This window comes from Danio rerio, chromosome 12, assembly GCF_052040795.2.
Source record: "Danio rerio strain M-AB ecotype USA chromosome 12, GRCz13ab, whole genome shotgun sequence".
Taxonomy (NCBI): Eukaryota; Metazoa; Chordata; class Actinopteri; order Cypriniformes; family Danionidae; genus Danio; species Danio rerio.
This window is the reverse complement of record NC_141032.1, coordinates 44,933,054-44,960,000: the sequence shown is the minus strand read 5'-3', so window position 1 is coordinate 44,960,000 and position 26,947 is coordinate 44,933,054. Positions and strand designations below refer to the sequence as shown.

The following is a 26,947-nucleotide window of genomic DNA, read 5'->3' as shown; positions in this document are numbered from 1 at the left end:
CTGTTGGGCTGCATTAACACTTTCAAAACGCTAGTTGGCAGTGAGGTGTTAATGTGTCTCTGTGTCTAGTTTCTTCGCTGCTGTTTTGTTCTTTCTAAACGCTTCCGGGATTTACGAGCAGCTCAAACTCGCTCATTTTGAGGCAGGAACCGGAGAACATGCAATAACTTTAACCATCAGGTAAACACAAAACAAAACTTTGTTCTTTACGGGACTCCACACTTGTAAACACTTGCTCCATCGGGCTCGTGCCGCTTGTGCGGCTCTCGGTCCCGCCCAGACTTGTCAGTGCTACCAAGCCGACTAATCACAGAGCTTGCGCAACGGGTCGTTGCGACGTGTAGTTCGATTTTTTGCCACGGCGTAGGGCTATGCGTTGACACTTTGGCTGCGCCATAGCATACGCGTACGTTTGACGCAGAAGTATAAATCAGCCTTTACCCCCAACACGGTTCAAGACTGTTCAGCAAAAATTATATATTTATATATATATATACAGGGCTCGAAATTAACTTTTTTACTTGGTAGCACCGGTGCTCCCAACTTCAAATATTTAGGAGCACCAAAAAAAATTTAGGAGCACCAGAAAAAATTTAGGAGCATCCACCAAAAATGATTGAGCACCGCTGCAAATTGTTTTTTAAGGGATTTATTGTATTTTAAAACAACATCAAAAGGACTGGCAAAAACCAGAAACAACTATCTAATGCTGAGATGACATTGATATTTGTGTGCAATAATTCCAAAATGAATGTCTAATAATTAGGCTATAGAATATTAATGATGATGAAAATGACAATAATAGTAACAATGAATTACATTTCTCATTATGATACTGCCTTGAATGTGCATGAATGTAGGTTATCTGCTATAAAAAGTCTGTTACTTTATGAAAAATAATTGTATAGTTTGCATCAAACAAAAATGAAGCATTGCAGTAAGAAAAATTTATTTAGTACTGCTGTATATATATAGAAGTCAATTTAATAAATAATATATCTGCTACAAAACAAACAAAAGATTATAATAAATCATTCAATTCAATGATGAAAGCTGCAAAACAGTCATCAGTAACTAAATAAAAAAATAATATACACCTAAAAAAAAAAATAGACAAAAGGAAGTAAGTAAAGTCTTACTTCTATCACTCTTCAAAAGTTTTGGTTTCAGTTTGTGTCAATTTAAAGGTTCAGTCTGAGCTGATCTTCATGTTTCTGTGTTAGTGGAAAGCTGGCGAGTCAGCCGACCCCATTTATGAGCAGGCAGAGCAGGATTCTTGCAATGACAACCGGTGATATACCGCTGTTTGTTATGAGCCGCAGTTTCAGTGTAAATTTAGTAAAGGCGAGCTTCTTTGGCGATGGTATGTACAGTATTAGATTTGACTTTTAGCGGACATTTGCGCTGAACACGCAGTGAATGCAACGCATGGAGATTCGGGCGCCTTCTCCAAGAAGCGCGTACTCGATTGTTCTCAGCTGGCGGATCATTATTCACCACGTGACGCGTCATGATCGCTCTTATCTGCGCCTCAACTTTAGGTGGGGTTTGCAAACCTGTGTGCTTTAAGTTTTTACTCTTTACTCTTTTTTTCCCACGGTCATAAAAGCTCCTTCCCTGTCATCTGACTCCGCTGTCAGATGACAGGGAAGAAGCTTTTATGACCGACTTTTAATACCTTGAGTGATTGACAGCTAATATGAACCAATATAGCGGCAGGGAAGAGCGATTCAGCACGTTTTTACAAAAAATCAAAACAGGTCGCACTACAACCATTATCTGCAGTTGCACTAATGCGCCAAAATATATTATGAGGTCGCATAGATTAATTTTCGGGCGCATATGCGACCAAAATGGTCGCAATTTCGAGCCCTGTATATATATATATGTATGTATGTGTGATCAGTTTTAAATTAAATTATGTTCTTTTATTTTATTATAGCATAAATTGAACTAATCACACAGCTCTTTTTGCTTCATATAGTATGCTGACTAGTGCCAGATTGCGTCTAGGTTCTCCTGTACACGCAGCTTTTATTTACGTTAGGTATATGCTGTGATAGTGTTTTGTGTTTATTTAGCAGAGGGAGGCAAGGTTAGAAAAAACAGAGCCTGTTGGGAAGGTTGAGTTTAACGATCAAGTAATGTGAGCTGCAAAATCTCCTCGTGTTAGAATCAAGCAACTGAGAAATAATCGGAGGTTAAACAAACACACGGCTTGGCAAGACTTTCCCTCTCTTGGCGTAACACGTCAAAGAACCAGGAGAGCCCGCGGCCTGTTTTCTCTCTCTCCCTGCAAACAATCTAAACAAACTGGCAAGCATCCTAAAAAATTAATGCTGTTTTTTTTCTCTCCCTCCCTCTCAATCTATCACTACTCACTCCTGAGTGTTTTTATTTATTTATTTATTTGTTTACCGACAACCCTTAGGGCGGTGAGAAGATTGACAGGTTGGATGGTGCGCATGCCCCTGAGCTGACCAATAAGGTGCAACGGCTGGGGTCCGGTGGGGGCGGAGCTGTCGGGGCGGGGGACGTCCCTAAAGAGGATCTCAACCAGAGACTGAAGAGGCTGATCAACGCCGCACCCTGCATGCTCTTCATGAAGGGATCGCCCCAGGAGCCTCGCTGTGGTAAACACACACACACACACGTATATACACTCGCATAAATTAACATGGGTCAGGGGTTTACTTAGAGCAACCGTTGGCGATAGAGTGAGACAAATCAAGGTTGCATCAACAGGATGGAGAGGGAAGTGCATTTATTCATGAGTTTTGAGTTAAGAAGTGGCATGTTTGCCGTTGCCACTATGTCTAAGGTAGGGATGCATGATATTGTAAAACCTGACGTTGTGATATTTAGTTTTTGTGATTATATATTGCTAAAAAACTATTGTTTATATCTATTTTGAAAAGAAAATATTAATTTGGATTGTGTAAGGAGATTATATAGGAAAGTGAATCATGCATAAAATATAATGAGCAAATTACAGCTATGGATAAACCATGGACATTTTTTTGGACTGTAAACGCATTAAGAATCTCCACTTAGTTTGAACATCAGTTTATTGATAATCGTCATTTATGTTGAATATGAATTGTCTGTATGTGTGATTTAGGGATGCTCAATTTGGTTAATTTTGCCAACAGACAACCTCTGCCCGTTAACTGAATACAAAAGGTTAACTGGTCAGATTAATATAAATCATTATTTGATGAAAAAAAATAATTGACATGTCTATTTTGTGTCTGACACATTACATATTGCATTTATAAAATACTGATTTATTTTAACATGTGAACAACAGCATTCAGTGCAACAGCACATCTTTTAGCATCTGCAGCATTTTCCAACAGCATGAAAAACAGAATAAACTAAATAAAAAGAACAAAATAAATAGCCCAGCCCTAGATATTTTTTCGCTTAAATTACAAACGAAATCCCTGACTGAATTCTTTTTAAGAACCAGCATATGCTGTTTGTCTAATCATAGTTTTTTTTCTTCGTCAAATAAAAATAGCAGGCTACCTCAAATTGATCGCTACACGGAAAATATGCATTAAACAACAGAAACCCCGCCTCTGCTTTCATTTGATTTAAAGAATGAAAAAGACTTTTTCTGCTCAGAGTTGACTTTTTTCAACTGCGACCACACAGCGCGCAATGGTAAATACGCGAGGCACGCAAGGCGCCACAAAACGCTCGCAGCCGTTAGTAAACCATCCAAAAGATTCCCCTTTTAACACAAAAAAGTATGTTCACTGTGATTGGCCCCTTATGCAGCCAAACTTTAAAAAAATATATTATATTTTTTTATCATTTAACTGATGCCATTAATTGGTTAAAAACGCATCATTCAGGTAACAGTTAATCGGTTATTATAAGCGTCCCTAGTGGGATTCTGAACTGAACTTCCAACGGTCACAAAGTGTAGACAAAAGCAGCATTTAATACCATTATCACAGTAATTGTCGCATACCACAGAAGAATTTGCTTCTACAAATATGCCTAATAATCTAAATATTATAATTTGCAAATATTTGAGAAATGTAGCGAAATTACAACCGGCCATCAATCTTGTTTACTTACTACATCACTTTACTCTGATTTGTTGCTGAGAAAATAACTGTGTTTATGGGCTTTATGAAGGCTGATAAGCCTTTCACTTAGAGTCCACTAGATTTCAGAGGTGCACCCAGCTCTGTGAGCTCATAAACTCCTCTAAAAACTTAACCTGGATGATGGAAGCCTTCAGCGGTGTTTCTGACTAAGCCGAGCCCAGTTTAATGAACTGTTGTCTGTGTGTGCAGGAGGATTTACCCCCAGGACACCATCAACAGGCGCTACGTCATAGTCACGCCCCCACAAGTGCAAGCTTCTAATTGGTTAACGCGGCCTATCCCGGCATGCTCTTTGCGAGTATTGTGCCGTTTGCTTTGCAACATTCTCGTTAATCGCGCCGTGCCATTCAGCGGTATTGTGCCGCAGGTTGTCTATTTGCACCTTTGCATTGACTTAACATGTAAATCACTCACGCTTGATGCTTCTTCCGCATCTGGTGTCAACACAGCATAAAAGAGCACCAGTCAATGCCCAAAATTATTAAACTATATGTATATATTCACATAACCTTCATATACCCGCACTCTAAAATAAAACTTGTAATAATTTAAGCCAAATATCTACATAAAGTGGTGAACAGGAACCGCTGCATATATGTATAATTATGTATGGTGGTAAAATGCGTCATCACAGTCTGTAAAAAGATTTATGTTTATTTAAAATTCCCTCAAATAGACATGATCTGTTCAGTTATATAGCAGATTTCATAATCGATTGTAATTCAGAGTTCTTTTTCATAAAAAGGATAAAAGAGAATCATAAAATAGTCACAACAAAAGCCTAAGAAATACTAGAAATGGCATCAAAACTAATCAAGCTGATTAAAGTTTAATTTTTAAAGTGGAGAAGAATACAGTGCAATCAGTTAGATGTAACACAGGGCTCATTCACTGAACAGAGCGTCTTAAGATTAGATTTAAAATCATTTTTACAAGGCTGCTTATAGATTTTGATGCTGACACAAGGCCACTTCTGTTAACCATTGGCTGGTAATCAGTTACTCCAAATGAGCAACATGATCTGCCTTTTTACATCCAAGTACTGCTCGTTAAATCTTCACAGTGACAACTTAATAACATAACCGTGCTTTACTCTGTACTTTTATATTTGACTCCAGGCTGTCAGTTTGATCTCGCTGATTTCTGTTTGATTTGCTGATTTTCTGGCATGCGTTTTCCTTCTTCCTAACACTTCCTCCTCATGTCAAAGATGCGTGGCTCAGCGTTGGAAAACATCCTCCTATTAATTTCACCCATTCAAAACAAAATACTTTTGATGGTTCAAAGTGCATATTTCGTCATGGACTGAGGCGCAGTTTAGCGCTTGACGTTTTGGCTGCGCGAAGAGGAAAGTCTGGGGGAAGGCTGGCGTTTGCCATCCTGAGATCAAAATAAAAACCATATTGAACTCTAATCTCAAACGTGATGTTGGGCTTTTAACGGCTGCCAGCTCCTCCAGCTCTACTTTATTAATAGAAGATCCTCCGAGTTTACGCTGCTTCGTCTCTGAGCCCGAAACCTGTTGCTGATGTTATTTGAAGCCACGCTAGGTGTCAGTGGGTCGGTCCGGCTCGGAGTTATTATAATGTTGGAACTTATTGATGTTCTCATTCGCTTGGCTGATATCCAAATGGAGAAATAATGCACAGAGAGCGAGCCATGCCTGTCGGTGGCGTGCATTGGGTTCTGAACGAAACCGCGCTCTTTCGTTCCAATACGGCAAATGATCAAGTGCTCGGCTAACACTAACTCTAACACAGCTATGCATGTCAAATTAAAAGGTTAAGGGTCCGTACATCAATTCAGATCTCTCAGCCTTCCTGGCTCTGAGTGGGCTGTCCTTCAAAAGAGGAATGAGGCTCTAGCATCGCCCCTCTCCTGGAGCGGAGTCGGCCAGAGCGAGCGGTCGGTCTTCGGCCCCTGTAGGTGCAGGCATTGAGGGGGGAAAAGAACTCGGCAATCAATGCAGCATGTCTGGTGGAGTTCGCCCGGAGCCAGAGAAAGCAGCTGCCCGCCTGTTTGCCCGCTCTGATAGAGTCGAGCTAATATACCAGCAAATGCATAAGCACAAGTGAGGCGCCTGGAGCTGTTTTATAATGAATTCCCTCATGAGCCACACAAGATGAAGATGGGTGTTTTACTGCAGGGGCTACACAGACTCTACACATCACCTTGTACATCTATCTCTCTTTCTCTCCTGATCTTGCTGCTTTCTGCAGCTCACTCCTCCTCCTTGTGCGCCGTTTCTCTTGCGTCTTGTTGTCTTTGTCTCCTCCCATCTAATCTCTCTCTCTCTCTCTCTCTCTCTCTCTTTTATCTGCTCATTTTTGGCTTACAGTCGTCTCATGTGAACAGAGCTGCTGTTTAAAATTCAGGAATCTAGAATTTAATTCTCTGACTCTGTTTCCAGCTTCGCTTGATATTGTGTGCTATCTAAAAATAAACAATTTAGTAATAATTGTTATAAACGACATCTGTCAAACACATAGATATAATCTTTTGTTAAATTAATAGATTATATTATACACCACAATAATATTTAACCATTAAACAATAGCATAATAGTTTTAATAACGAATTCCTAATAACTGATTTATTTTATCTTTGCCATGATGACAGCAAATAATATTTGACTAGATATTTTTCAAGACACTAGTATTCAGCTTAAAGTGAAATTTCAAGGGTTAACTAGGTTAAATAGGCAAGTTAGGGTAGTTAGGCAAGTCATTGTATAACAGTGGTTTGTTCTGTAGACTATTGAAAAAAATATGACTTAAAAGGCTAATATTGACCTTTTTTTAAATTAAAAACTGCTTTAAATGCAACAAAATTGCAAAGTTATTAACCTAAAATGAAATAAATTAAAATGAATGCAAACTATAGTAGTTTAACAATGACATGACAATAACATTGCATTGTAGTGACATTATGAATTTAAAGAAAAGACAAACCAGGAGGATTTTTCGGGTATCTTCAAAGCAGAATCCTTTAATGAGAACTCTCCGTCGCTGGGGCGTTCATCAAAAAATCTCCTAACTGCTGCAGCTGACACTTAGTTAAAGTCTCTCCCTCAGAGAGGCCAATACGGAAGTAACTGAAACTGCAATTCATCGAAAATCCGCCAGTCCTGGCTCCATAATAGAGAACATTTCAATTGAGCCCATTGTTAAAATGGCCAACTTTACAGCAGAAAAAAAGGTGTTTATAGCCTGGTACAAAGAACGATTTTGGTTCATAAAGCTAATATTACCCTTCATGTCAACTGTGAGGGGGTGAACTCATCAGTTTCCTTTATATTAGGTTATATTAAGTTTGCATAATTAAGGGCGCGGCCAATTGATTGACAGCTAGGTCTTGCTGTCGCCGTCACGTCACCTCAGCTGAATCTGGCAGATTAGCCACTGATTTTGGCATATTCATCATATTTTTGTTGTGTTTTATGTGGCTTTACACAGTCAGTTTCCTTTTGGGATTATTTCCTACAATTATCAGATGATATGGGATGCTGTGTGCACTTAATTGTGCTCACAAACCATTCACGTGGCCTCCGTTTCCCATGTGAGTAAAGTTATATACTTATATACCATCTCTATAAATGTATTTGTTTTATTTAAGATCATTTATAATGTTCTTTAGAGCTGTAATGTACTCCAGAATCTGACATATTGATTAGATGTAGACTGTAGAACAGTCATCTGAAAAGCTATCATACAGTGTTATGCTAGATTTCATCAATGGTCTTGCATTAACTAACACAGACTATATCGGAAGTGTTTGGAAGTAGTGCCAGCAGGTGTCTGTAGCTCCGCTCACTCTCCGCCTCTTTGCCCTTGTTTGGTATCCCGCCGTGAGTGCGATAACGCGCGAACAAAATATCGACGGTTGGCCACGCCTACTTGTGGCTTCTTTTGCGCTCTTCAGAAACCTATGGGTGACGTCACGGATACTACATCCATAAATTTTACAGTCTGTGGTTGTATGCTTGTCATTTTTTAAATTCTACTTAATGCAGATATGCTCCCCTACACAATCATCCAAATCGATCTAAAATTTTGAATTCTTTACAAGCCATTTAAGTCATCTGGTGAAACTGCATTCATATAGCAATATATATATCGCATTGAATTAAAAATTTGCAATGTTAGTTTTTCCCAATATCGTGCAGCTCTAATTTGCACTGACCAATCAAAAATGGTTTTATTTTTGTATTTGTAGTGACACTTAAAATATAAAATAAATATTTGCACTGACCAATCACAAGTGGTTTTATTTTGTCTTTGTAGTGGCACTTAAAATATAACAGGTGTTGGTTTATTTGTTTCATTATTTGTTTGCAGGTTTTAGTCGTCAAATTATTCAGATTTTGAAAGACCACAATGTGCAGTACAGCAGTTTCGATATCCTCTCAGACGAAGAGGTCAGACAGGGACTCAAAACCTACTCCAACTGGCCCACTTACCCACAGGTCTACGTCAGCGGAGAGCTCATCGGCGGATTGGACATTGTAAAGGTGAAAACTCAAACAATATCGATTGCGAGTATCAATGCACAGTGTATTTTGTCTCTCTCTCCCCAACACAAATTTCTTCGCTTGATGTTTTACATTCCATCCCATGTGTATCATGTTAAGCGTTGGAGTTTCAGTACGTTTGACGGCGTGTGTGTTCTCGGCTAGCTGTTATTAGCTGTACGTTGCTCTACATTCCCAGCGAGCTCATTCTGCTTAAAGCAAGCCGAGCGCCCCTGCTGAGAGAGGAGGGCTAGATTAGCTAGCATCCATCCTCTTTCCTCCCGCGCTCTCCTCTCAGGAGTCCTCCAGGCCCGTCCTCATTAAGATCCTGAATTTACCTTTACAGAGAGGTAAAATACCTCAGCAGGGAGCCGTTACTTATGAAAGAAGTGTGTGTTTGTGAGTGTGTCGAGTTGAAAGGGAGCCGGGATTCTGAGATGTTTTCTATCCTCCACAGGAGCTGGTCGAGTCTGGTGAACTTGAGAATACTTTCCCCAAGACCGTCTCTCTGGAAAACAGGTAAAGACAGATACATGCAGACTCGCTTCTGTACGGCTGGACGCGTTTAAACATTCTCTCTTCTGACAGGCTGAAATCTCTAATCAATAAATCACCCGTCATGCTCTTCATGAAAGGCAATAAAGAGGTGGGTGAACTCCTTTTCTCCTTCACATCTCTTCTTTTCCCTTTAAAGCTCAGAGAGGAGAAAGCTGGGCTTTTTTTATGGGATGGCGCCCTCAAAGATAAAAAATAATGTTCAACTTTGTCAAATCAAAGGGATTTTTTTTTTTTGCATTCAGCAATGTCATGACGATATGACATTTCATAAAAAAAGCCATTAAATATGTTTTAGGGGGTTTCTATAGACACTTTAGCTTTAAGTGAAGAAATGACCCAATTTTTTATATTCTTTTGTTCAGTTTTATTTCTTAACATATAATTTGTTAGGATGGATTAATAACTGTTTATCATTGGATAGTTAGTTGATGACCTACATCTTTCAGCTGACAAAGAGCATCTTAAAAGACATTACAAATATTATTGATCAAATTGCACAAATACCATAGTAAGCATTGTTATGTTACTATTATTGTGTCATTTATACTTTATAATGCATAATTTAATAATTGTATTATTATTTTGAATAAATTTAATTTGTTTTATTTACATTTTTACAATTGTTATTTACTATTTTTATTATAAAATATTGTGTAATATGATTATTATCAAACATTATAAGGATTTGTTTATTTAATATTAACTTAGAAATACATAATTTTGTTGCATCATCATTATGCACAAATACCATAGTAAGCATTATTATGTTACTATAATTGTGTCGTTTAAACCATATATTGCATAATGTGATAATTGTATTAATATTTTGGATCAATTTATTTCATTCTATTGAAATTTTTACAATTATTTTCTATTTTTATTTTAAAATATTATGTAATATTATTAATATCGAACATTATATGGATGCATATATTTAACATTAACCTAAAAAATCTTATTTTTGTTGCATCAGCATTATTATGTGTTGTGTATTGTGATTTACTGAAAAAAATATTTCAATATTTTTTTATAGCTTTTTGAAATTTATTATTGTTTTATTGTATTATTTATTCATTCATTTTCTTTTCGGCTTAGTCCCTTTATTAATCCGGGGTCACCACAGCGGAATGAACCACCAACTTATCCAGCATATGTTTTATCCAGCGCATGGCCTTCCAGTCGCAACCCAACACTGGAAATTTTTTTTATTATTATTAATATTATTACTACTATTTTAAATTATTTTTATTTTCATTTTATTTAACACATTTAAAAATGCATTTCAAAGTAAACAGGACATATATAGCATATAATAGTATATGTAAAGTAAACTATTATTATGGAATGTTATATTAATATATTTTATATTATATTATTTACAAAAAAATCTAATTATTATTTACATAAAAAATTTAATATAGAATATTAGTGAATAATTCTACTTTTATAGCCAGTCAGCAATGTGTGTTTGAAATTACTTTAAATTAGCATTATTTGTGTGAGACTCAACATTTCAGAAAGGCTTGAATAAACTCCACCACAAATACATCAAATAAACTTACTTGGTATTTTTGACTAATTAGCTGTATTTCAGCTTCATCTGAGTCTGTCTCCATCACTGACTGCTGTTTATCTAATGTAAAGCATGAGTAGAAGCAGTTCCTTTGCATTTAAAGCCACAGGCTACAAATACAGCTACACTGAACTCAGACACCAAAATGTTGCAGATTCTGGCGACTATAATAAATAATCTAATAGGTATTTTGAGATCAACCATTACAGACACATTCTGGAGAAAACAAAGGCTTATCTTACATCTTGTAAAAGGGGTAAAATAGGTGCCCTTTAAGGGATTTTTCTCCCAAAATTAAATATGTACTTACCCTTCGTTTGTTCAAAACCTCTTTGAGTTTATTTGTTCTGTTGAACACGAAAGAAGATATTTAAAAAAATTCTGGAAACCTGTAACCATTGACTATGCAAGTCAGTGGTTGCATGTATTTAACATTTTTTTAATATCTTCTTTAGTGTTCATCAGAAAAATGAAACTCTTAAAAGGTCTACAACCACTCGAGGGAGAATAAATAGTGAGTATATTTTCATTTTTAGATGAACTATCCCTTTAAGTCAATTCCAACCCACATGACTGACTGGCTATAAAAACAGAATAGCTTATAATACTATGTGTTGGGGAGATATCCCTTTCAAGCTGAGTAAATAACAACAAAATGATCTTTATTTTTGTATGAACTGTTCCTCTAACATACTGTAAGAGAAATGCAGGCTGTAGAAATCGATGTCAGGCGTCTCCAGCACTGATAGACCTGCATTGTCCTTCTCTAATGGAGGAGAAAGACCCCTCACCTCTCTCCTCATAACTGTATTGATCTTTAACACTCACACATGAAAGAGACGTTCTTTGCAGTAGTTTAAAGTGTTTCCCCATGAGATCTCTCCGACCGGCTTCTCTCTCTCTCTCTCTCTCTCTCTCTCTCTCTCTCTCTCTCTCTCTCTCTCTCTCTCTCTTCTATCAACTCCTCTTTCTCCAGTAGTTATTGAGAAGCACTTCACAATCTCTTTTGTAGGTGCTTGTAGTTGTAAGTTTCTAAATGAAAGTTTGGTTTGGGCCCAGAGGAGCCGCTCGCGTCTCATGTACTCCATTCTTTGAGCTTTTTCCACTAGTCTGCGTGTGTTTTTGGCGGAGTTAAAAACTTGCTTCCTCTGATTGGCTTTCAAGCGCAGCCTTTCTCTTCACTGCAGCCTTTCATGATATGAAACCGTTGTAGCGTGTGTGTGTTTTTTTTCACCCTCTTAACTCATGTCTTTGTGAATACTCAGGCTGCCAAATGTGGATTCAGCCGTCAGATACTTGAAATAATGAACAACACGGGGTGAGAGACTTTTCACCATTCCACATGCAGTACAGTTTAACAAAGACTGAAAGCTCCTTTTACTGGATTTTATTAACATTCATGGATTCTTGAAAGTGTAAATGTGTGTTATTAAAGTAACAGATGTTTTTTTTATTAACCTTTCAGGGTTGAATATGATACGTTTGACATATTGGAAGATGAAGAGGTGGGTTGCTTCTTTTTGAAGCTTATATTTGCAAAGACAAAAGCTAGTTATCTCTATATATACTAAGACTGAAATTACGTGTAAATCATTATTTTATGTTCTGTTCACTATATAAAATTTTCTAAATCAGAAGAAATCAGTACATACATTGATTTTGAAGTCATACTTTGTGTTGTTTTGTTTCACATCAGGGAAAAACATTCAGTTGCATTTATTAAACCACGGCTTATTGAACTAAGTGCGGCTTTAAAATCTATTTCAGCTTGTGCTGCAACCTACTTGTACATTATTAAAATAATAATAAAATTAAATCTATTGCAATGGATTTAGATACTATAATAAACACTCATAAAAGTATTTTCCAGATTTGTAAATTGGACGTTAAGCAGTTTATATTTAAATATAATAATTTAAACTATGCTACTCTAATTTGCTGATGAAATCTAATAATTCACCCTTTAGATTTCATAGTTAACAAATTTTTATTACAGATGCATTTAAAATAAAGACATAGAAGTAAACTAAACAGGTATAAGATTATTTGCAATACTTTTAACGTCTAGTTCTATTATTATTATTATTATTATTATTATTATTATTATTATTAGGGATGTCCCAATCAAGGTTTTTTGCCCTTGAGTCCAAGTCATTTGATTTTAATTATCTATTGAAACCCAAACTGATACATTTATAATACATTAATAATACAATCCCAAGTTTACATATCAGAGTTTGCTATGGCAATGTTGTTGTTATCAACTTTATAATTCCTCCAGACCACAGACATGCTTGCGCTTTCCGCTTCAAGCTGCTTTCGTGTTCTACTTTGCTTGCATTTAACCAATAGCATCTAACTCTGTGCCACCGCAAAACTATAGATGTGTTAAAAACTATAGATATGTGTGTGTGTATGTATGTATATATATGTATGTATATATGTATGTGTGTATATATATATATATATATATATATATATATATATATATATATATATATATATAATTATTAGGCAAGTTATTGTATAAGGATGGTTTGTTCTGTAGACTATTGAAAAAATAGCTGAAAGAGGCTAATAATTTGGACCCTAAAATGTTTTTTAAAAATTAAAAAGCTGCTTTTATTCTAGCCAAAATAAAACAAATAAGACTTTCTCCAGAAAAATCTTTTTTTTATCAGACATACTGTAAAAATTTCCTTGCTCTGCTTAACATCAATTGGGAAATATAAAAAAGAAAAAAAATCCTAGGGATGCTAATAACTCTTACTTCAACTGTATATATTTATATATATTCGAGTCCTGAAAAAAGGTAATGTCCAATTCCAATCCCTAGTTACTATTACTTAGGTGGCCTTAGGATGATAGAGAACAGTGGACAATAATAATTTAAGCTGATATATATAAAAAAAAATCTTGAGAAAATCACAGATTTATGCCAAGCCCTTCTGTCAGCAGGTTTAATGTGTTCAGGTCAGGAACGTGATAGATTTTCGTGACTTCTGGAGCATGCATACTTTTGTGAGTTTTCAAGCATGTTTAACTCCTCAAAAATGCTATTCATTTTAGACGAGAAGAAGAAATGGTCAATTCCAATAGGGCCTATGCTCCACCGGTGCTCAGCCCCTAATAAAGTTGTCTTTAACAAATAAAAGGCTAATACAGTGCAAATATTGAAAGAAATGCTGTGAGTCTAGTGAAAGTGCTCATGCTTCAATTAAAACTATAAACTAAAAGACCAGTCTTGTGATTTTAAGAATCGATTTTGACTTATGAAACCTCCACACGTGTATTGTTAGAACACCTTATTTGTTCAAGACAGAATATGCATACTATTACACCTCTAACAAAAATGAAGTTATTTTTGTGAATAGTTATTTTTGTTGGTGTGTTTTGCAATTTTTGATTGTGTCCACAGGTAAGACAAGGACTGAAGACGTACTCCAACTGGCCAACGTTCCCACAGCTGTACGTTAAAGGAGATCTAATCGGAGGACTGGATATTGTGAAGGTGAAATAAATCAAATGAAAGTCATTAGTTGTTTTTACATCTGTATACTTGTACCTGATTGTCACATAAAACCCATAGTTAGGAAAATAATGTTTAAAAATAATGTAGCATTAATTATGATTCGGCTTTTAAGGAATGTTGGTTTTAGAGTGGTGATTTTTATAGATTTGAAGGGCTTTTCAAATGTTAAAACTAAATCTGGTTTGCACTACCTTTCAGCTTTAACAAGGCTGCATATTGTATAATAATTCAAATATACAGCAAAAACAGTTGTAGTGTACAATACTGTTATTAATTCATTTCTCCAGTCTTCAGCATCACTTGATCCTTCACAAATCATTCTAATGCTTTAGTAATTTAATACAAATTTGGTACTTAAAAAATTATTGTCTAGGCACTAAATAATAGGTCGTTTTTGGTGTTTAAGAAACTAATATTTTTTTATCTGTACAATTCTTCCTTGCTTAAAGGGGTAGTTCGCCAGAATAATGTAATTTGCTCACCCTCAAGTGGTTATAAAGTTAGAAAGTTCAGCTTTCTCTGTTGAACACATGATATTTTGATGATATGTTGGGGGGAAAAAACAACCATTGTCTTCCAAAATAAGAAAAACAAATACTATGGAGGTCAGTGGTCACAAGTTTCCAACATTTTCAGAAAATTCTTAGAGGTTTTGGATCATGATTTAAATTAAGGGTAGAGTAAATGATGGCAGACCTTTTTTATTTTTTATTTTTATTTTAATTAATTTTTTTTAATTAAAAAATATCCTGCAGTAGTTTTTTTTTCCAGTAGAGGGCAGAAAAAACATTGCAGTTACCATCTCTAAACCTAAATGTACTAAATATTTTAGTTTTTATTTTAGACATAGGCATTACGTTAGGTTTCATTGTAGCCGATATTCAACCAAGTAATATTATATATATATATATATATATTATTATATATAATTTAGATATTTTTATTATTAATACAAAATAGGGTAAATGCAGAAGTATGCAGACAGACTTTTAATTTGCAGTAACCTGGGTCAAAAGCTTCCGGTAAACTCTATGGCATTATTAAATCAGTGCGTTTAAGGTCTGTTTTCTTAAAAAATCAACAGTCTTCACTGCCTGATTGATGTCCGACATAAAGTGGGTATCATATTGTAAAAGAAACACTGCATTAAATTAAAAATTTTCCAAGCCATGCCTTTAAAATATGGACATTTATTTTATCCCAGTATTTTCAATGGAATTCTGTGCTTGCCTGCTGATCCTGGCGGTGCTTGACCGACTAAATTAATGCTGAAGTCTTTTTAACTGATTGCATTTTAGGTACATCACAGCATCGATGCTGTAAAAGGGACCATATAAAATTAAAAAAAGTCACATTAATTGTTCACTGGAAGATTATCAGTATGGGAAGAAACACTGGCTGTGCATATACCCCACTCTTTGCACTTAAATATTTGTTCTTTTTTATTATTGATGGATCATTCCTCCAGGTAAAGATATTTTTTACTGATTGGAAATGTGTTTGTGTATTTAAACAGGAGCTATTAGAAGGCGGTGAGCTGGTGTCTGTGTTGAAAGGGGAAAACTGAACTATTCCAGCACTGAACAACAAGTGGATCGCTGTGTAACCTGCACATCTAACCTCAGGACTGGAGGACTCGCGTTAGACTTATTCCATCCAATTTAGCATTTTATTTTGAAATCACAACTTTTCATAAACAATGTTCAACTTTTGCTGTTAATTCAAGCATTGAATAAAATGGATTCCTTTCTAAACCTATTTTAGACCATGTTCACATCTGACATTTACATCTTTCTCTTGTGGTCTGAGTGTTCAGCTGAGACAGAATTAAATGCACATGCGTCTGAAATATGAAATTGCTGCCCAATCAAATGCTTTTAGAATGAGAATGTCCCTTTCCATTGCATGCAATTTCAATAAAAATGGCACTGGGCAAAATCCAAGTCTTGCATGTATGTGTATGGGCATTTTAGAAAATTGCAGCTCATTTTGATGCAGTGATTGCGTTAAGTAGGCAGTCCTTCACTGCTTCTATAATGCATTTTCATTTATGCTATAGTTGTTTTTTTTTGATTACGTCTAAATGTGGTATGTGTGGCAACCAATTCTGATGGAACATCCTATTAATATCATGTGTAAATTAAGCCTTGATGTAAATATTTTTTCTTTAATGTCTTTTTCATTAAGAGCCTATGATTCGGCATGCAAAACGTGAACATGTGCCCTCATTATTGAGCTCACTCTACTGCTTTTAATTGCAGGTTGTTAGATTAGGCCAATTCCTACCACCTTTATTTGAATTTTTTATCTTGGTTATGTGACCCCTTTAATGAGCACAGGAATGATGGATGTACCTTTCACAATCAGGTCCACTTGCTTTAATTAATGTGATCCTTCAGCTTTTCAGACAGAGTGACTCTGCCAAGCTCTTGGGGACAGGATGAACTTCCTTATTGTGATTAAAGATCCATAAATATTAATCAGCCGTTGGTCGGGGGAAAGTCAACCCACACCTCATCTGGCTTTGAGCCGAGTCTGTTGAATGGCCGTTATGTCTGTCTCACACACACCTGTGGTTCTATGTAATTGCAGTTCTCCCATGATAACCTGATGGTTGTGCTGAGGAAACCTTTTAAACATTTCAACACATCTCCCGACAATGACGCACTTAAATATTCATTGATGCATGAACTAACATATGGTAACGGCTGTTTATAGTCATGCATAATCACCACAGGTACACAAACTGTTCACCAGGCAACACTTGAATGGAGAATAAATTACAGATATGCATGTGAAATGAATATCTACATAATTGCACTTGTAAGTTAAAAGAAAAGTGTACTGTATCCAGAATGAACGTTTAAAAGATCTGCTTGTGTGTCATTTTTGCGGTAAATATGTATTTCCTTTGTCTAAACCTGAACTATAACAAGTATCATTTACATGTATGAATACAGAAATTAGGTTTTTAATTCACACATGCGACAGTAGTTTGCGATTTTCTAATTGTACTAGTAATCACATTAACATGCTTCCTGTTGGAGGCATGATGTAGTGTGTAGCTGTTATTGGTGACAGGTGATTGTGTTTAATTGTCTTGGCAAGTTCAATCATCAAGTTTCCAACAGGTGAACAGCATTTTATGGAATTGGATATGTGAGTTCATTGGTCAGACAGGCCTATAAAAGACAAATGCTACTTTGTTGGTGTATACATAGATTTGTAGCTGATTTTGGCTTGATGGTTCTGGATTTCCTCTTGGTTAAGCAGTCTTGTTGATGCATTTTTGACTATGGACCTGGGGCAAATTAGGTGAGTTCAATTTATCTATTGTTCTTTTACAATGTTGATTGTCAGAGGAGCATCACAGAAATTCTTAGTGATGGTGAAATGACTCATTTTAAACCAGTTAAGTGCCAAGTGTGCTGGAAAAGGGTTTGTTTCTTGAAGCTTTTTAAATCAGAGCTTGACGAGAACCTCTTAGTTAAAGTGTGGGATAGCATTGTTGCAATGTCAAATGTTTACATCTGACTAACTAATTACTGTAGTAATACAACACAAATGTAAACATTACTTTTTTTTTTTTTTAATCAGGTATGTTACCTTACACCATTGACTGTAGTAATCCAAGGTATTTACATTTTATCGCATACAACTAGTCCTGCTCCCACCCACTCATTCCAAGTGGAGATTGAACCAGCAGTTCCTGTATGGGAGGTGAATTCTCCAGGAGGAGGCTATGAGTGATGCTTTTGGGCTGTGCTTACCAGGAGGTGTCTGTTAAACACCATACTATGAAATGCAGTGGCTCTCTTTAAAGAGTGGTAAAATATGCTAATACATTGAGTGGTTCTAAACCTTTCTCCTTTAAGTTACAATTGTATAATTAGTATTTGGGACCAGTGCAGTGCTTTGAAACAGTAAAAATCTTAGTAATTTACGCCTAATCTCTCGCTACACGCTTTACTAACAAAAAGGGTGTTTAAACCTTTGAATCAATTTTAAGCAGTCACATGGGTTTACGCGAAAGATTCAGACGTCACTGATCATGTGATGGCAAAACTAATCGAGCTCCGGTACATTGCTTCACTGAGCTTTTTATTATTATTATTATTATTATTATTATTATTATTATTATTATTATTATTATTACTATTATTTATTTTTATTAATTTATGCATGATGTGAAGCCTTTGCGCACTGTCAAATCACTAAAAATCTGAAATTACATAGTCCAGTTTTCAAAGTTTAATTTTAGTGTGGTTTGATTTTCATTGCTTTGTATTGTTTTGCCTCTTGTAGGGTCCATTTACTGTTGATCATCTTGATCTGCTGGAAACATGCTGTTGCATACAGAAGTGAGTGTCACCTGAATGGATAGTCTAAAAATAAAAAAAAACTGCTATTCTTACTTATGGTTTTGTTATGCAGGTTTGTCTTCTCAGAAAGTTCAGCCTCAACAGAATTGGTTTGTCAAAGGATCCTTTGGACCGCAGGTTGTCCAGTCTTCTGTATTGGAGGTTCCAGTAACTGCGAGCATTCCTTCTGAAGAAGTGGTCTCTGTGCTTGCTGGAAACAGCCCATCTAGTCCCTCTGAATCTATGTCTCTTACCCAAAGTGCACCAAGTGCCTTGGTTTCCTCCCTGGTCCTACCACAAAATCTGCAGACCTCAGGCAGCTATGTATTGGGTTCAAATAGGAAGTATGCTTTTGCTGCTTCAGATGGATCTAAGCTGCAAGGAGCTTCACTGCTTGCTTCAACATCAATGGGAAGTGGAAGTTCTGGTGGCTTGACCTTTCAGTCTCAAGGTTCCTCTAGTCCTTCTACTACAGGCTCTTTCTTGAAGTTTGACTTCTCCCCCTCATGGATTCCTAGCCGGAGCAGTCTTGACCATCAAATTCCGTCAACCTTGTGTAAAATTAGTTCTCCTGGATCTTCATCAGGCTCCCCGAAGCCGGTTTCTCCTAATGTCAGCTCCCAAAGTACCTCAAGTCAGAACACCCCGATGTCCTCTGCAAATACCAAGCCTGCCATTGCTTCACCCATGGGTGTTATCCAGTTTACCAGTGGTCAAGATTCTAACAGCAAGCACACCTTAAGCTCCCAGAGCAGGGTTGACAGTAAACTTGCAGTTTCCAATCAGTATGTTCCTGTACAAGGAATTGCTTATAGCTCAGTCGTCCAGCCGCAAGTTGCCACAATCCAGTATGCTAAACCTTCCTCTGTGAATGTGCCTGTGTCTAGTGAAGTAACTATGAGTGGCTTGCCTCTTTCTCTAAGCCAATCTTCTCTTATGTGGCAGCCTACTAAGATTCAAGGTTTTCAATCCAGTGGCACAACGGCATTACAAGGATTCCTGACCTCTGGTGCCATGCAGAGCAGCTCGCTGACCCCAAGTGGTTTCCCTGGTAGCACTTCTCCCCAGTCTCAAGGTACATCTGTCCATGTTGCTGCATCACCCTTAAGTGTAAGCCAGTCTACCAGTGGTCTGGGGTCTACAATCCAGTATATATCAAGCTCCCAGGGCTTGGTTGACCGTCTGCTACCAGCTTCTAGTCAATCTGTGCCTGTTCAAGGAATTGCCTACAGCTCTGTTGCCCAACCCCAGAGTACCACAGGTCAGAGTGCTCAGACCTCCTCTGCAAAAGTGATCGTGTCTAAAGCAGTTCAGAGCGTCTCACCCCTCTCTATTAATCAGCCTTCAAGGCCTCAGCCCTCTGTCACTGCTGTGTCAAAAGGACTTCAGACATCTGGAACCACAAAGGGTAGCTTCCTAACCCCTAGTGTCTTTGGTAGCATTTCTACCCAGTCTCAAGGTACCCCTGGCCTGTATGTTCCTACTGCTCTAGAAGAAGTGCTGGTGTACAGTCAGGCCATCCCAAGTGAATCTCAGTCTCCATTGCAGCCTTCCTCTAGCTTGTCATCTGGTTTTCAGTCTTCCAGTACTGGGTCTCAGAGTGTCACATCTCAAGGCTCCAAGCCTTCCACTAGCTTCTCTACCCTTACCTCACTTGGTGGCTTGACTAGTCTGTCTCAAGATACATCAAATAAGTATACCCCTGGATCCTCTGTTTATGTCAAGCTTGCTGCATCACCCTTAAGCAAGTCTACCAGTGGTATGGAATCTACAAGCCAGTATATATCAAGCTCTCAGGGCTGGGTTGACAGTCAGCTAGCAGCTTCAAGCCAATCAGTGCCTGTACAAGGAATTGCCTACAGCTCTGTTGCCCAACCCCAGAGCACGAGTCTGAATGCTCCAACCTCCTCTGCTAAAGTGCTTCTGTCTAGTAAGGCAATTCAGGGTTTCTCATCCCTCTCTATTAATCAACCTTCAAGGCCTCAGCCCTTTGTCACAGTGTCAAAAGGGCTTCAGACATCAGGCACCGTACAGAGTGGCTCTCTGACTCTTCCTAGTGGGTTCTCTGGTAGCACCTCTCCCAAGCCTCAAGGTACCTCTGGTGTATATACTCCAACTGCTGTTAAAGAAGTTCTCATGTACAGTCAGGCTACCCCAAGTGAATCTTTGTCTATATTGCAGCCTTCCTCTAGCTTGCAAAGTACTGTGCTACAGGGCAGCACGGTGTCTCAAGGCTTTAAAACTCCCTCTACCGATGGCACCTTTATCAAGCTTCAGGAAACCTCTAGCCAATATGTCCCCACTGCTCTGGATGTGGAATTGCCCCTGAGACAGAGCCAAGGTTCAAAACAGGAATTCCTTATCAGTGGCCCAGCGACACAATGGCGACCTTCCTCCACTAGCTGGTCACCAGATTATGAGGCTTCTCGTGCTGTGGTATCCCAAGTTAACGCTGCATCTCCAAGCTTTTATGCTGGTAGGCTATCTGGCCAGTTTGCCTCACCACAGGCAGGCATTGCATATAGTGGCTTGCCTAGCACAGCTGTAACCCAGAGTAGCTCCTCAGGTTCCAGTCAGTTTTCTGTCCTGCCTGCCCTAAGCTTGCCTCTTGTCGAGAGTACAACCTCTAGTTCTCATAAGACCCCAAGTTTATCCAGTACGCTGCTTAGACCCTCAAAGCCCATTCAGGCTGCTTCAGGCTCAATCACTAGCCCAATGTCTGCTGCTCAGTCTATTTTAGCTCAGCGCCCAATAAAATATGTAGCTTCATCTGTAGGCTCCAATGCCCAAGCAGTTTCACAAGGTCTTGTCTCTGTACAGTCTGCTGTCCCCATATTTGATTCCTCCAACTTGAATCCTATTGTTGACAACCAAGCTGTGGTTATAGACTAGCTCTTCAAGACTTTTACAACTGTTAAGGGCTAGTGGAGTGATCCTGTACATCTGCTCATTGGACTAAATGGGATCTGTTGATGACATCTGTGAAATAACCAATAAATTCAAATAAACTAACTTCTGTGGTATTTGCCTTTTTTTTTTTTTTTTTTTTTTTTTTTTTTTTTTTTTTTTTCCCCTCCTTCTCCCCCCCCCCCCCCCCTTCACTGGTTTTTATATTTACCTGCTCCTGTGTCTTAAGAGTAACTTGCTCCCAAGTTGCATTTGCTGGAACCCATGTACTAATGTGTGCACCTATAGGAGTAATGGACTTTTTTTTTTTTTTTTTTTTTTTTTTTTTTTTTTTTTTTTTTTTTTTTTTTTTAAATGTCCTGACAAATTTAATTTCTAAAACAACTGCTATTAAATTGTTTTAACATCCAGAAAATGAAGGCTAATGAAGTGTGTTCTCTATGGCCCTGGCATGTTTTTTTTTCTTCCCCTTTAAGTACACTGACTAAATCTTTAGAAATGGTGTTGGACCTTGAATAGCTTTCGAGACTTTTTCAGGTTTACTGGTTATGCCTATGGTATTGTACGGATGGGCTTAGTTAAACTTGAATGTGCCATGATGTTAAAAAAAAATCTGAGAAGTCAAGTGTGTTTTTTTTTTTTTTTTTTTTTTTTTTTTTCTTCTCAACGGTATTGATAAATACTTTCTGACTGGTAATGAGGTTATGTTCACTGTTTGATAACATTTGATTAAACCCCAACTGGATAACTTGGACAAAATAACCATTTCTTGCTTTCAGAGGGTTAAAAAAAAAGCTTAAATGTGTTGCAGTTGCAAGCCTTTATCTAGACTGGCCTGTACTAGAGAGCTCTCAACGCTTAGTATTTTGATTTCCATCTATACTCACCTTTGAATGATTGTACATTTTTTTTCTTTTAAATTGGCTTTTATTGTTCTGTAGTTGGCATGATACACTTGTATCTGGAAAATAAATAACCTTGTTGATTCTGAATTCTCCTAAAGGCTTTTGTCTAGTAGATTGTGGAGGATGGTGCTACCTTGATCTGTGTTCATGATTTGTGAATGAATGGCATAAGACTCGAGCAGTCAGCACTTCAGCTTGGAGACTGTTAGATTTCTGATTTAGCAAGTTGTATGTAAATGACTAAACTATCCACACTTTTAGTACGAGTGATCAGGAGGCAACTGGACTAAAGCCTGGTTTATACTTCTGCGTCAAGTGATTGCTGTGACCCATGGTGCATGCATACTTCTGCGCCCCATTTCTGTTGATCTGCAATAACACTTCTGAAACGCTAGTTGGCAGTGAGGTGTTTGTTCGTCTGAGTCGAGTTTCTTTGCTGGTGTTTTGTTTTTTGTGAATGCTTAATGTACAAGTGGTTCAAACTCGCTCATTTTGAGGCAGGAACCGGCGCATGTGCAGCAACTTTAACCAAAAGGTAAACCCAAAGCAACAGTCTCCATCTGGAGCTCCTTCACTGGACCACACTTGTAATCAATCGCTCCATGGGGCGACAGCAAGGGCTTTACGTCAACGCGTAGGCCGCACCGTAGCATACGCATGCGTTTGACGCAGAAGTATAAATCAGTTTTAATTGGGTATTAGTTAACTCTGCATCCTCTGACTAACTTCAGAATGTTGAGATCCTGCCCGTGAGAAGCATGAAAACTGTGCAGCATTGGGTTCCTAATCAAAATGTGACTAAAGAGTATGGGATCAGATATAAATCAAAACACTAAATTGATTCATAAACGAAAATTTTGACCCATTCCTGATTAGAAATAGTCTAAATTAGATGGTCACTTAAAAATGGAGTCTTTGAATTCTGAGCTGAAAACAAATGTTACAAACCCCTGATGTTAGTCTAGGGTTGTGGGGTTTGACATTTATTTAATTAAAATATATTTATATAAACAGTGAATGAGTGGAAAGACAACCAAAGTAATGCCAAAAAAAATGTGCTTTTATTTACAATCCCAAAGTGAATAACAACAACGAATTAATCAAAAATAAAGAAAAAGTAAGTAAGGCAAAAATATACTATTTACAATATATACAACACTGAGACAAATAAAGACGGGAAAAAAAAGAGAGCTGGCAGAAGGGACGCGGGCGGCGCTGAAGAAATGAAAAGAACAAAACCCAAACTAAATCTAACTTCCCAGAAGCATCTAGCTTACTAACTATGTGAAAAACAGTATAATTAGCACACGAAGATCTTCCGAGTCCTAACTATCTACTCTCCAAAAAGTACAAGGAGTGGCGCTCGCCCCTAACCTAGTGTACTAGACAGCAGAGTAGTCCTATGTGTTGCAATATGTATGTTACGTGACCTTCTTACCTGTCCGCTTCGTCCAAGCCTCGTAAACAACGATAAACTAAGAACACTGTACGAATAACAGACGGATAACGTGCACACAGAAACAAGCAACAACAAAGTACACAGTTAGACGGGGTTATTTCTAAACGCACGCGATAAATACAAACAAATGACAAAGCAGCGAAAGAGAAAAATGCAAGCAAGGGAAGGCGAGTGGTCTGGCGCACTCTTTTAACACAGGTGGTCTTTGCTTATTGGATGTGACGTAAGAGTGACGTAACCGGGGAGGATTGACTGACAGCTGAATGGACCAATGAATGGAACCTGAGAATACATGAGAGCATACAGGAGAAGAGAGCGAGAGAGAGCAAAAAAAAAAACAAATACATAACAACAAATATAGATAAATTCTAATAAAGAACAATTCTTTTCAGAAGCGCTTAAAAGGCTCAATTGCATTTAACCTTTGACCTTTTATCGTTGGGCTGATAGAATGGAATCTTACAGCTTCAAACTAATATTTCTTCTTTCTGAATTGTAAATCATTTGTGAGAGTGGGAGACTTTTCAGGTGAATACCCCCATAGCAAAATTTATCTGGCCCTGATCTGGCCCACACCATCAGCATTTGGTTAGCCCACATGCCGCAGTGAATTACGATACATGACTGGACCAAGTCTGGCTTCCATACAAGCGGCAAACATGGACCATATCTGGGCCAAGTCTCAGCCAAGTAATTAACACATAACTGGACCTGAACTAGGCCAGCAATGTTGGTGTCATGACTGCAATGTTTTTTATAAACCCATGAAGCATTTCGCTTTATGGCTGTGCTTTTTCTTGAAGCGACCTGATTGATAGAATTTTTTCTTTGCTCAAAAATAATTTAAATGTATTTTAAATGTGGATCGAGATAGACCAAACTTATGTGGACCACATATACATGTAAACATCTGGGCCAATTTGGGATCTGGCCTAAGACTTGAGTGCCACCTCAGCCAAACCATGGCCCACATGCTGCATGCCAGTGCCGGACAAATGCCTGCTGTGCCAGCTTTATGCCAAATCTGGGCCAGAATTCTTTGTTACCTGGGTATGATCTTGCCTGGTTTCCATTCCGAGCATTTTTAGTGAGCCTCATTAAAGCCATGAAAAGATTAAATGCAGTTTGAGTCCTCTGTCAGAAAGGCCAGGAGAGGGCAGTCAGTCAGCAAATGAGCACCAACTCCGTCCTTTCCGTCTTGCTCTTTCAGGCACCCATACTGGATTCAGTTTAGAATTATTTAACACACCTTCCTGCTAATTTCTCCTGCTTTCTATTCGACCAGCTGTACAAGGTTGTTCTCCAACCTTGCACAGCTAGTTTGTCTTTGGGACTGACTGCATAAATATCCCTGTTCAAACACTCAACAGCAGAAATCACAGGGGTAGAACAGATCAATACTTCCATTTTCTTGTAAAAGTAGGCACTAAAATTAATTTTTCTCTCCTCACTGGAGATGCTCAGTCCCTCATTATTTCAAATAATGGCAACAAATTCCACTCAAGGTTTACTGTCTTATTTTAATTGGATTACTTAAGAATTTCAGGGCTTCTGGTAGTACCTAGAATAGCAAAATCAAGTAAAGGAGGTCGAGCCTTCTCTTTCATGGCTCCTACACTCTAGAATAGCCTTCCTGATAACGTCCGAGGCTCAGACACACTCTCCCAGTTCAAAACTAGATTAAAGACCTATCTGTTTAGTAAAGCATACACTCAATGCATCACCTAGCGGGTTCCACACAGGCTTCTGCATCTTGCTTATATACACTATGAACAGCAGCTACGCTAATTATTCTCTTTATTCTCTATTTTCACCTGGGGATACTCATCCCGAGGTCCTCAGATTATGCGGAGTCACTGATTGGATCCAAGACCAGCGACGTGATGATCCCAAGGATTCCATATCCGGGACCAGGCAATATCCTGAGCTGCTGCTGCGCTGATGGTTGTGGGGAGTGGAGAACATGAGTCTGATTCCAGCGACACTCCAGCGACAGACGGGTCTTCGCTGAGGCCATCTTCCAGCCTAAACCACGGCGAATGAAGCTCTGCACAAGACTTTTGGCCTGCAGAGAAATTAAAATGGTCGTGCCCAACTGAGTCTGGTTCCCTCAAGGTTTTTTTTCTTCACTCCCATCAGGTGAAGTTTTTTTTCCCTCTCTGCTGTCGCCACTGCCTCGCATGGTTCAGGATTGGTAGAGCTACGCATCGATGAATTTGCTCTTCAGTGTTTGAACTCTCAGTAATGATTAAATCACACTGATCTGAGCTAAACTGAACTGAACTTAAACACTAAAAACTGAACCACACTGTTCCAGTTACTATGACCATTTATGTGAAGCTGCTTTGACACAATCTACATTGTAAAAGCGCTATACAAATAAAGCTGAATTGAAAAGCTGAATTGAACTTTAAAGAAATGCGATTCAGTGTTTAGCTTCATAACCGTGGAGAGACTGCTTGTCCCAGCCAATTCAGATGACTAGAATAGAGTCAGGTGATTGATTTAGTGTACTTAGACCTGTAATAAGCTTCACAATCCCATTAGCAAAGGTGTCTTTGATCTTTGGAGATATGACCGATGTAGCGCATGTGCTTTTCAAGATTATAATGATGCCTCACTCCCCGAAGATCCTTTCATGTACTGTAGTAGACAGTGCTGAGGTGGGAGGAAACAACACGATGAGTTTTGTCCCCCAATTTGTAGCATCATTTAGTGAGATGACAGACATCCTTGGAGGTCTGGATGGCAGTGTGCGCGTGTATGCATGCAAGCAGACTCTGAATTGCTGAATGTGTGTCTGTTGTTTATTACATTTAGGGAAAATGACACAGGACTCGACAATTTTTTTTGTTTTTCAAAATGAAGCTTATCTGCTCTGGAAATCATGGTTTGTGTTAATGTCAGTGCTCAAGATGTATTGCATGTAATTTGATGTTAAAAGAGATTGTTTGGATTTTGATCAAAAGCAATGATTATGCGAAAGTCTGAAACCACTTTTATATAGCAAATTGTTAA

At 37.9% G+C, this 26,947-nt stretch overlaps 2 protein-coding genes and 1 long non-coding RNA gene across 3 annotated transcripts in view; 2 read left to right on the top strand and 1 right to left on the bottom strand.

Moving 5' to 3' along the window:
* The window catches only part of glrx3 (glutaredoxin 3), a 25,530-nt gene extending 9,290 nt beyond the window's left edge, over positions 1 to 16,240 (top strand). Inside the window, 8 exon segments of the mRNA NM_001005950.1 lie at positions 2,432 to 2,633; positions 8,462 to 8,634; positions 9,092 to 9,153; positions 9,223 to 9,280; positions 12,031 to 12,083; positions 12,231 to 12,270; positions 14,184 to 14,276; positions 15,814 to 16,240. Of these exon segments, the coding sequence (NP_001005950.1) occupies positions 2,432 to 2,633; positions 8,462 to 8,634; positions 9,092 to 9,153; positions 9,223 to 9,280; positions 12,031 to 12,083; positions 12,231 to 12,270; positions 14,184 to 14,276; positions 15,814 to 15,864 (732 nt within the window). The 3' untranslated portion in view covers positions 15,865 to 16,240.
* Positions 16,241 to 17,508: 1,268 nt separating this feature from the next.
* zgc:111868 lies at positions 17,509 to 21,666 on the top strand. Its single transcript, XM_087276906.1, has 3 exons — positions 17,509 to 17,612; positions 18,603 to 18,658; positions 18,732 to 21,666. The coding sequence occupies exons 1-3, from the start codon at positions 17,593 to 17,595 to the stop codon at positions 21,548 to 21,550; spliced, it is 2,895 nt and encodes a 964-aa protein (XP_087133032.1). The 5' UTR covers positions 17,509 to 17,592; the 3' UTR covers positions 21,551 to 21,666.
* A 527-nt stretch (positions 21,667 to 22,193) lies between these two features.
* Positions 22,194 to 25,917, bottom strand: LOC147841554 (uncharacterized). Its single transcript, XR_015504699.1, has 2 exons — positions 24,275 to 25,917; positions 22,194 to 23,397 (listed from the first exon to the last, which is right to left on the bottom strand). It is a non-coding gene; the product is annotated as an uncharacterized LOC147841554 (long non-coding RNA).
* Positions 25,918 to 26,947: the final 1,030 nt, after the last annotated feature.

Coding starts and splice junctions, on each gene's coding strand:
- zgc:111868 (XM_087276906.1), top strand. CDS start 17,593: ATGGACCTGGGGCAAATTAG. Junction 17,613..18,602: donor ATGGACCTGGGGCAAATTAG/GTGAGTTCAATT, acceptor TGCCTCTTGTAG/GGTCCATTTACTGTTGATCA. Junction 18,659..18,731: donor ACATGCTGTTGCATACAGAA/GTGAGTGTCACC, acceptor TTTGTTATGCAG/GTTTGTCTTCTCAGAAAGTT.